The 11473-nt window shown below is 45.7% G+C and overlaps 1 protein-coding gene across 1 annotated transcript; it reads right to left on the bottom strand.

The window, feature by feature from the left end:
• Nucleotides 1-9492: 9492 nt before the first annotated feature.
• Nucleotides 9493-10584, bottom strand: LOC148043315 (endogenous retrovirus group K member 24 Gag polyprotein-like). Its single transcript, XM_087726777.1, has one exon. It carries the CDS (start codon nt 10582-10584, stop codon nt 9493-9495), a length of 1092 nt encoding a protein of 363 aa, XP_087582903.1.
• Between the last annotated feature and the right edge of the window lie 889 nt (nt 10585-11473).

Here is an 11473-nt window from a genome sequence, read left to right as displayed (position 1 = left end):
TTTTTATTATTTAGAGCTTCTTTGTGAATCATGCATATATGTTATATGATGTATGCATTTTGTTTAAAATGTTCCAAATGTGTACATTTTTCCACACAACCTACCTAATAATGAGCATTAAATGCAATTTTATGCCGTGAAATATTATTAGTGGATTTGAGAATTATGAATACAATTGTATTATAAGATTTCACTTGGCAGCTACACAATATTTCATTTTAAAAGAAGACAGATTATTCTGACATTTCTGATTCAAGAAATTAGGCAGACAGATTTTCTGATGATGTAGTGATATATTTTTCAGATTCTTTTTATTATTTTAGTGAACCTTTATATTCTCAATTACAGTGGATAGAAATGTTTTAAAACAGCCTAGCCCAGGGGTGTGTGTGTGTGTGTGTGTATGTGTATGTATATAAATTATATACATAAATTTATATAAAATATAAATTACATACATACATACATACATACATACATACATACATACATACATACATACATACATCATACATAGGTGGGTTCCGGCAGTCTCTACTACCAGATTGCCTGTCGATGCACTGTGCGCATGCACAGAGAAATACAAATTGCTCTGTGCATGCGCAGAAGCAAAAAACAAGATGGCGGCACCTACTGCACTGCCAGGAGAACCAGTTCAGGGGTGTGGCAGGTCTGGGTCGCTGCCAGTTCCAGCGACCCAGGCTGCCAAACCACTACCGGTTCGGCTGAACTGGTCCAAACTGGTAGGAACCCACCACAGCATACATACATACATACGAAATATATAATTTGTTTCTTCCTGGAGGAAATATAGCCTTTAGATACATATGCATATGTAGCTACACAAATAGAGAGTCAGTTTCTGTTTAATAAATAGAGAGATCTTGATAGCTAATATGATGGTTTCAAAAATTGAAATTCTTCCTCATTGGTTGACAGTTTAGCTGTACGGTACAGCAAACTTGCAAAACATTTCATATGTGATTGATTTTTTATATTTAAAATAGCTTTCTGTTTTTGGAAGTGACTATATTGCTTTGGCATTTTATGCAATAAAGGAAATCAAGAATCCTTTATATGAGACTGATCTTTAACATGCTTTTATTTATGCAAATAAATGAAAACATAAAGGCCTTTTGCATCTAGAACCTGTGGGTGCATCTAATTAAAAAATAACTTGAGCAACTTAGCCCTGCAACAATCTTTAGCAACTTGATACATTCATACTAGGCTGTGCTACATAAAGTGTTGTCTGAAATCACAGCTGTTTTACCTATTAATTAAAAACTGGGACTGAAAAAGCTTGATAAAAATAATGTTGGGCGGGTGCACATTAACTTGCTTGTATTTATTTTGTTCAATCCAAGTGCTTAGTTTCAGCCAATAATTGCAAGTGACATTATTTGTATGTGTCCTCTTCCTCTTCCATGTACTTTTTAAACAAAAAAGATTAGAGTTCATAATTTCAAGTTCTTTCTCTTCTCTTTATAACAGGAAAAGAGGAAAAGAGAAGAACTTTAGTCTACTGATATACTTGTCAGACAAAATTGTCTCATGAAGAATAGCTAACGGTGAACTACTTTCAACATAGCTCTTCACAATGTAGAGGTATAAATCCATAGTGATCTAAACTTTATTTTAAAATCCCTATATTGCCTAAGTATTTTTATTTTTTATTTGCTAGAGTGAATATATAAGGGAAAAAAATGTAACCAGGTCATTTAATCAGATTAGAAAAGGTATCCTTTTGTATCCTTTCAATACAAAGTTAGATTCCTTATCTTCAATCAGTATGCCTCTAATACCCATACAAGCATTCCTTTGGTATTTCCTAAAATGTAGTGATTAAGGTGATGGCCTAATAACCAGGAAACCATGAGTTCTAATGCCATTTTAGCCATAAAAAATGGACTGGGTGACTTTGGACCAGTCACTCTCATTCAGCCAATTCACCTTACAGGTGGTTGTTGGAAAATAAGAAGGAAGGAGTATTAGATATAAAGGTGGGAAATAAATAAATAAATAACTTGGAATACTGCATTCAGTTTTGGTTGCCACAATGTAGAAAAAATGCAGAGACTCTAGAAAGAGTGCAGAGAAGAGCAACAAAGATGATTAGGGGACTGGAGACTAAAACATATGAAGAATGGTTGCAGGAACTGAGTATGTCTAGTTTAATGAAAAGAAGGACTAGGGGAGACATGATACCAGTGTTCCAATATCTCAGGGGTTGCCACAAAGAAGAGGGAGTCAAACTATTCTCCAAGGCACCTGCGGGCAGATCAAGAAGCAATGGGTGGAAACTAATCAAGGAAAGAAGCAACTTGGAACTGAGGATTTCCTGCCTAGGCAGGGGGTTGGACTAGAAGACTTCCAAGGTCCCTTCCAACTCTGCTATTGTATTTGTATTTAACTTTAATGACAGAAGTCATATCCTTGTCTTAGTTGCTGCATTTTGTTGAGCCATTCACTATGCATTCTATTTAGTCCCCTGCATGACATAATACTTTTCATGCTGCTCCATGCAGCTTCCATATCTTCTTTCCTTATATTTATTTTCTATTCTGTTGGAAGATTGATCTATCTTCTAACAACCCTTGGCTTGCATGTGAGCCTTCTGTATTCTCTTTCTTAGTCTAATTTCTTCCATATCTTTTGTGTCTATTTTTCCCTATCTACTCTTGATAATACCTATATTGTTGTTTGTCTTATATTCAGACTGTCTCATCGTAAAGTACTTGATGCTCATATATCCTTTCTTGATTCACTAAGCCTTTTTTGATAAACAATCTAATGTTAGATTTATACTAGACAACCCATAGTCTTTGGGACATCATTTCAGAGACATTTCTTTACTTAAACGGAGAAACAGAATGAGTAATAGCAGGCAAAAAAGTAGAAACATGAGTGACATCTGACTTCCTGCCAACTTCTCCATTGAGTTTCCTTGTGGAAATCTGGTGGAAGTATTGGAAATCCTCCCTCCCTCCCTCCCTCCCCTCTCCCTTGTAAGCAACTGCTGCTGGGTGGAGGGAGATAGCAAGGAATGACTTCCCCAAATTTCATTCCTTTCAGGGTGATGGGTTGTGGGGCATATTTTGTAAGCTAGCCCTTTTGAGATACCTTGGTTAAAAATGGTTGCCTTATGCTATACAGTTTCAACCAATTAAAGATTAGAATAATGAGGTTTTAATAGTATATAAATTCATTGGATGGAAACTAACCAAGAAGAGAAGCAGCCTAGAACTAAAGAGAAAATTCCTAATGGGTAGAGCAATCAAGCAATGGAATAGCTTGCCTTCAAAAGTTGTGGGTACTCCTGGACTTCTGGCTGACGTTGCAGTGGGAACACTGGAGAATAGCGGAACTCCACTGGGCTCCATGAAATGCAGCCAGCAACGGCTTGCTGGGAGACCCTATGGGGTCAAGCCATCCTGTAGGAGTGATGGAGGAAGTAGAGGCACTTCATTGATCATGGGGAAAAGGCAATATCCTCATGTGTGAAATTCCCGTGGGTCGACCATGAGGCCAATGTTGAGAAAAGACAGGAGACGAACTTTCTCGGGATGGAGCGACCCAGATGAGAGTCTGAGAGCCCCTTTTATTGAGATAGGACAAAGGCAGGAGGAGCAATAGCATGTGCTTAAAAACAGCCTGTAAAAGTACAATTTCTAATCTACTGTTTCAGGAAAGTTCTTTCTATATATGGTCAAATCCTGGACGTCAATGGTAGGGCACATCTCAGAATGTTATGTTATTCACTATCAGGATGTTATGGCGTTCTAGGAGTTTGTTTTCTCCTGTGTGATTCAGCGTGACTCTGCAGGCCCTAGTATGAACTAGGCCATGGAGGACACACACCTACACAAGGAACTATATTACAACATCTCCTACTTTTTTATTTTCTTTTTGTCAAAAGACTCTTCCTCTTCATCTACCAGAGTTGTCAACAGTGCTTTTCGTTGCTGCATATCAAGGCTTGTTAAAGCCATGTTGATACTCCTTTTCTGCATCATGCCCTCCACTGTGGACTGGATTATACTTCGGATGACAGGGATAAAACAGGGTAGTAGTAGGAGGCCTAAGAAGATGCTGCCTGCCATAAAGACGGCTTGCTTCCAATTCCGGAAGATGCCCCCCAGGAACCCCGCATCATCCATAATCCCCGTCCACGTTTGTACGGGCACGTGCACTAATTTTCTCAAGTCAGCAGTGAGATCAGCTACCACTTTGCCAGTTTCATCAATCTGCAGGCAGCAATTTGTCAGGTTAAACTTCCCACATACCCCTCCCTCTTTTGCAAGTAGATAGTCCAAAGCTAAGTGATTTTGATAAACTGCGGTGCGCAGTTTATCCTGTGCAGTGGCAATGGCGTTAAGCGCCCTATCAATACGATTACCTGCCAACTCTAGTACAGCTTGCAGCCTAATTATTCTATTAAGCATATAAATTGGGGTTCGGTAACCCCACGACCCATCTTCTGCCCATGTTGCGGGGTCATAATAAGCAATAATGCGTTCGGGGGGCCATTCGTCATCTTTCCAATTCCCAACCCGCACCCCCCCAAAACCCTCCCCCTGGTCTAGGGCCCTTTTCCTTCTCCAAACATCATACACGGAGATTCCCAGGTGTTGTCTAGCAGTGAGGGGTAGCAAGAAAAAGGAGGGTTTAATCCATGCTAAAATGCAGGCGCCTCCCCAATTGTGAGGGAGGTACTCATAAGCAAAATTTCCACACACCCAATACATCCCCACCGGGGCAGTCCAGTTTCATGTTGAGGAGGAAAAGTAGGAAAAAAACGTGGTGTTCAACTGCTCCGGCTTGGAGATGTTAGCAGCCGAAGTCCATGAGGAGTTGACCCACTGGCCTTTGCAGAGGAGGGTGCCCACTGCAAAGGAACCATTGCAGAAGTAACAGCGGGTACCCACAATGTTAGTAGTCAATGTCCAGGTGGTATCAGAAGCATGGGGCCGTATTGTGAGATTTCCAGCCCGGGAGAGATTGTTCAGTAACACTGGGTCAGCCTCTAGGGCCTCCCAGGGCCATTGTTCGCCCATGTTTGTGCCCCCACATACAAAGCAATTTGTTACCCCTAGGGTTTGGGCGATTTCGGTGGCAAATTCTAGGAACAGGTTGCGGGCTTTGTCAGAGATGATTGGTTTTGTGTTGGTTTCAAGTCTTTCAATGGTATCATAAACAGACCATTGTATGCCTCTGGATTCTTTGAGACTGTCAATTGTGATTGTAATATAGGTAAGTGGATCACTCCCCGTTCCATCAATTCCCAGGCCGTAGGCTTCAATTTTAGGATGGTCTTTTGAGAGGGTCAAAGAGACCCTGTTGCTGTTAGGTATCCGACGGAAGGATTCAATAGTCTGTTTTGCTGTGTTCAAAGGGTTGTAGCACCCTCGGTAGCCGCCACCAGTGTAATCACAAACTCCGCGCCAAACGGTCTTCTCCGGGTCTCCCCATGATGCGCAGGGGTGAAGAAGGTATTCAGGGGGATTTGGCATGTTACAGGTGCAAAGATATTTATGGTCGTGTTTGTAGGTTTCTCACCAGGCGTGGGAGCCACAAGAGCGGAAGGCTATTTTGTCCATGGCCAGACAGACATCAATGTCAATAGTCCATTGTTCTGCTTTTGAGCGAACGGTGTGTTTAAGGTATGCAAGGTAGGCTGCCCCTGCATTTCCAGCAACAATGCCAAGACCGACCCATATGGTGATGTTGTATTTGGTAAATATTTCTGGGCTGTGGCATGTCACTGCATTGCCCTGTTTACAGACACTGTATTCAGTCTTGTTAAGAATGCACTTAGGGAGATCCTGAGTACATCCCTCGGGAGGGATATTGGAGTAGATCAGCGTGCTGATAGTTGCCGACCCTTTGGATACTTTAATGATGCATTGGCTACAGTTGAAGTTGCTTGTAGGGAGGGTGGTTCTGCGGGACACACGGTGTGGAGTGGAGACGTCGGCGGTATGGTGACTTAACAGGAGCAGGAGGATGAAGACAGCAAACACGAGGATCAAAATGATGCCAAATTAAGGGGTTGAGGTTGTTGGTTTTTTGCAGCACCGGATCCAACGGGATGGCAGGTGGTATGGCGGGGTGTGTCCGACAGCAGGTGGGTGGTATGGGCGGACGCCTCATCCAGGAACCCAGAGGATGGTGTCATCATGCTGAACAGCAGCGTAGCCTCTCCCCCAGGCAAGTAGTTTCGCAGGGCCTTTCCAAGTCGGATCGGGAGGCTGACGGAAGTAGACGAGAGGTTTAGCTGGGTTGGTGTCTGGGGGCGCATAATGTCATTCTGCTGCTGTTGCCGGAGGTGGGCCTGAGACGTTGAGGAAGTTAAGTGAGTGAAGGCAGAGATTAAGGATGTTTTGAATGGCCGGTAAATTAGGGGGTGTTATTTTGCCTTCCCCGGCCGCGTAACGTGCTAGGGCATCTTTTAAGGTCTGATTAGCCCTTTCCACCATTGCCTGGCCTTGGCTGTTATATGGAATGCCAAATTTATGAATAATGTTCCATTTTGCTAGGAACGAGGCAAATGCCGAACTTGTATAAGCAGGCCCATTGTCAGTTTTTAGTTCTTTAGGAGAGCCAAGCACCGAAAAGGTTCGCAGGCAATGGTTAATAACATGTTTTATGGTTTCTCCCCTCTGGGGGGTAGCCATGATGAAGCCAGAATAGGTGTCAATAGTGACATGGAGATACGACCAGGGCTTAAAGGGATGATATCTGGTGACATCCATCTGCCAAATTTGGCATGCACCCGTCCCCCTGGGGTTAACCCCAATGGGGAGGTTGTGTGCTTGTTTGCTGCAAGTGGGACACTGTTGGAGAATTGCAGCGGCTTCCGCTATAGAGATGCCAAATTGCTTAACCAAAGCTTTTTTGTTCTGATGGAAATATGCATGGCTTTCCCAGGGGGTGCATAATGCTTTTTGAGTGAGAAATTCCAAATTGGTCGCCGCAGCTGCGGCTGCATCGGTGCGATCATTCCCTTCCTGTAGAGGGCCAGGAAAGGGCTGATGGCTGCGAATATGAGCGGCAAAGAAAGGATAGGCACACGTAGCAATAACCTTTTGCAAGGCTAGAAAGAGAGACATAAGCGGGGCCTCCGTGGCGGGTGAAAGATAGGCACCATGGACAGTCCTGACAATCTGGGTGACATACAGGCTGTCCAAGATGAGGTTGAAGGGGGTATGCGAAAACCTGTCAAAAGCCAAAATGGCGGCAGCAAGTTCCGCCCTCTGCGCGCTGGACTGTGGGCCTGTGGTTTGTGTAAGCCAGACCCCTTTTTCCATCCAGGCGCAGGCGCCGTGCGTCTTGCTGCCATCCGCAAAAACAGTCGGGGCGCCACAAGTAGGTGCGGTGACAGAAAGTGAAGAAAAAGACATAGGAATTTGTGAAATAAGTTTAAAGCGAAAATCAAAGGGGGGGTGGCAGGAGACCACCCCATTCCACCCGGCAACGGCTCCCTGCAATGGCTCTGAGTGGATCATGTACTGCTCCCAAGCATGTAGCGGCATGGGAACATACAAAGCGGTTGGTTCAAGGCCCATCAGCGCTTTGGTGCGAAGTCGCCCCTTGACAACCAGCTGGGCAATTTGCTCTATTTTTTGTACAATTGTATTTTTTGGAGTATGTGCCAAATGTAACCATTCCAGAATTAGGGTGCGATCTTGCAGTTTTTGAATGATCGCACGAGTGGGGAGGGATGGAGTATTGAGTATCACCATGCACAAGGGGGCGCTCGTCGCACATCGGTCCACCCAAACCATCCCTAGAGCCTGTTGGACTGTTTGCAACCATTGCATTTGTGCATCGTTGAGCATTATGGGATCGGCAGGGTTTTTTCCTGTGCTAAGAGTCGAGAACAGGGGGGTCAATTGAGTAGTCGAAAGGCCCATGTAGGGGCGCGCCCAATTAACAGAGCCAAGATATTGTTGCAGCTGCACCAGCGTGGTTCGTCGGGGGAGGGTTAAGGAAGGAAGAACAGGAGTGGAGAAAGAGCATGACAGTTTATGACCCAAGTACGAAAAAGGAGGAAACATTTGTATTTTTTCAGGAGAAATATGCAAACCAGCTTGTGTTAGAATATCTCTGAGTACCGGGAACTCCTTCAAGACTGTCCCCCTGGGCCCGGGGGCTGCCACTAAAATGTCATCCATATAATGGAACAGTCTGAAATGAGGATATAGTGCCCTGAATGGTTGTAAAATCTGGTGCACGAAATATTGGCACATGGTAGGGCTATTCAACATGCCTTGTGGCAAGACTCTCCACTGGAACCTGCGATTGGGATATGCATTATTGTATTCTAAAATAGTGAAAGCAAAAAGTTGCTGGTCCTCTGCATGCAGGGGAATGGAGAAAAAGCAGTCCTTTAAATCAAGTACCATCAGATCGTTGTCCTGAGGGATAAGATTGGGATTTGGGAGGCCACATTGTAATGGGCCCATGGGCTGAATGATTTTGTTAATGGCCCTTAGATCTTGGAGGAGGCGCCACTTTCCAGTTTTCTTTTGTAGCACAAACACCGGAGTGTTATAAGGGCTAAAGGAGATTTCCAGGTGGCCTTTGTCCAATTGCTCCTGGACTAGCATTTTTAATGCTGAAGATTTGTGCTCAGGCATGGGCCATTGGTCAACCCATACTGGAACCATGGTGGTCAAAGTGAGGTGGATAGGGGGAGGAATCATTCAATCGTTAGTATGGTAGTCAACCGGGACAAGAGGTCCCGTCCCCATAAGTTGACATGAAGTGGTAGAACAACAGGTTTGATGAAGACAGTAGTAGAAAGCTTAGGAGAGGAAACAGAAAGCCAGTTACGACTAACCCTTGCAGACTGGGAGCCGCCCACCCCACGAACTGAGGGGGAAGCGTCCGTCTCCCAGTCCGGGGGCCACTCGTCAGTACGAATCACTGTGACATCCGCCCCAGTGTCGAGCAACCCAGCAAAGGAGCGACCGTTGAGATTAAAAGAAGCCATCGGGCGGGTTGCTTGTACGGACTGTTCCAAGGCAAGAGCAAAGGGTGCGAAGGAGGAAACAGGCATAGGAGAAGAAGCAGAATAAATAGCAGGCGACAATGGAATGGCAGTAGCGACCGGGTCACCTGCCGTCACCGTAAGAGGGATGTTGCAAGAGAAAATAAATCCTAAGGAGGAGAAATCCTCGGCATCCCTCAAAAATGGGGATGTCAAGACACCTCGGGAAACAAAGTCCTGGAGTGGAAAGACTAAAAGAGGAAACGGAGGCAGGGGACGGTCCGGTTGCAATGGCAGAAAATAATTGTTAGTTGGAAGAGGAGCGGTGACAGTCTCTGCTGCATAAAGAAAGAATTGAATCGGCAGCTTGACTGACTCAGCCTTTGGAGCGGGGCTGGCTGAAGGCCCCTGTTCTAGTTTCCCTGCTCTGAAGGAGGAGGGGGAGGAGGGGGAGGATTAAAGCGGCACTGATTAGCCCAGTGAAAACCTTTTTTGCATCACGGGCAGACAGTGCGAGGTTTAGCCCCAGGCTGACGAGGGGGAGGATAAACAAAGTTTTGCCGTGGGGCTCTGCACTGATTCTGGGAGTGACCAGGTTTCCCGCAGTTATAACAATTTCCAATTCTACCAGCAGTTGTTTGCTGGAGGGCAGCCGCAAGGCTTTCCACCTTAAAAATTTGAGTTCTCACCACCCGGCAAGCCTTCAGGAAATCAGCTATAGTGGAGGAGGGAATGGCTGCCACGGGCTGCAGGACTTTCTGACAGTCCGCATTAGCATTTTTCAAAGCCAATTTCCGCACTAATTCAAATTGAGCGTCCTGGTTGTCAATTTGATGGACGACTGCCTTTTGCAGGCGATCAACGAAATCTGAGTAGGGTTCGTTAGGACCCTGCATGGTTTTTGCAAAAGATCGTCGGGCGGTGCCATCCATAGGATCATCCACCTTTTCCAGGGCTTTTACAGCTGCCCGCCCCACCATGTCAAGGGCTTCCCGGGGGGCCGTGGCCTGCAGAGGCCCCGTATCAAACCCATCCCCTCCCTGTAGCTGAGGGGCGGTAACATTGTTGGGCAGACCCCTGGCAATTGCCTTGTTAATCTCTTTAAGGTACTCTGAGGCCCAAATGGCATACTGAGAGGGGGTAAGAAGCATGCCGAGGAGAAGTTTCCAATCCTCTAGCATGTAGGGATCCCCTGACAAAAAGTTTCGGAACAGTCCTTTGCAGTACGGGGCTTGCACCCCATAGGTGGAAACGGCTTGCTTAAGATCCTTAAGAGCTCTATAGGGGATTGAGATATAATTAGGCACAACCACCCCAGCCGCATTGGTTTGAAAGGAAACGGGGAAACAATCCTGTACTAATTCCATATCCCCTTGATTGTAAGCATCGCGCAGGGCGTCTTGGAGAGCGCTACGCCACACCTGCGGGGTGGGGGAAGGGGCGGAAGGGAGAGGGGAAACCTTCTCTTCCGGAGGGGCCAGGGGAGGTGGGGGAGTTTCGGAGAGGGCCATCGCCTGGCTAGCAGGAGGGGCGATCTCCTCGTAGCGCGGGGGAGATGTTGCCGAGGGCTTAAAAGCAGCCCCCTGCATATCTTCCTCATGAATTTGAAGGCATCTTACAAGAAGTCTCCAAGTAGTGAGAACTTCTGGCGGGGCTCGAGGTTCCTCATGGAAATAAATACCCAATTGGAGCCATAAGGAGACTTTAAGAGAGCCCTTCTCTGGGTAAATGGGACAATTCTTATAGATGTAAGCCAATAGAGAGAGGAAATGTTTTTTCGGGGGAAAGGGAAGCGGGTGACCTGCCGCTTGAGAGATTGCAACAGACAATTTGACTATATCCCGAAGCTCCTGCAGGTGTGCAGTCTGAGCCTTCGAGAAGCCTGAGCCCATACTCACGATTTGGGAGGGTGCTCCGTTCGCTGATGGCCGGCCCTGGTTGCGAGACTTTGTCCAGTCGGGGGTGAGTGAAAGGCTGGCGACACAGGTTATCACGTCGGGGTCACCAAATGTGAAGTTCCCGTGGGTCGACCATGAGGCCAATGTTGAGAAAAGACAGGAGACGAACTTTCTCGGGATGGAGCGACCCAGATGAGAGTCTGAGAGCCCCTTTTATTGAGATAGGACAAAGGCAGGAGGAGCAATAGCATGTGCTTAAAAACAGCCTGTAAAAGTACAATTTCTAATCTACTGTTTCAGGAAAGTTCTTTCTATATATGGTCAAATCCTGGACGTCAATGGTAGGGCACATCTCAGAATGTTATGTTATTCACTATCAGGATGTTATGGCGTTCTAGGAGTTTGTTTTCTCCTGTGTGATTCAGCGTGACTCTGCAGGCCCTAGTATGAACTAGGCCATGGAGGACACACACCTACACAAGGAACTATATTACAACACTCATGGATCTGAAGAAAGCTCTCCTGAACAACAAGGACAACGGCCCTTTTTCTCAGTCACAAAGTGGGACAACTGGGACAC

The sequence above is a fragment of the Thamnophis sirtalis genome, unplaced genomic scaffold, assembly GCF_051295495.1.
Source record: "Thamnophis sirtalis isolate CommonGarterSnake01/CBP01778 unplaced genomic scaffold, rThaSir2_p1.2 scaffold_12, whole genome shotgun sequence".
Lineage (NCBI taxonomy): Eukaryota > Metazoa > Chordata > Lepidosauria > Squamata > Natricidae > Thamnophis > Thamnophis sirtalis.
The sequence above is the reverse complement of the archived record's forward strand: the minus strand, read 5'-3'. Positions and strand labels throughout refer to the sequence as shown.

Bases quoted from the DNA above. Each gene is read 5' to 3' on its own strand.
- LOC148043315 (XM_087726777.1), bottom strand. From the start codon at position 10,584: ATGCAGGGGGCTGCTTTTAAGCCCTCGGCAACATCTCCCCCGCGCTAC.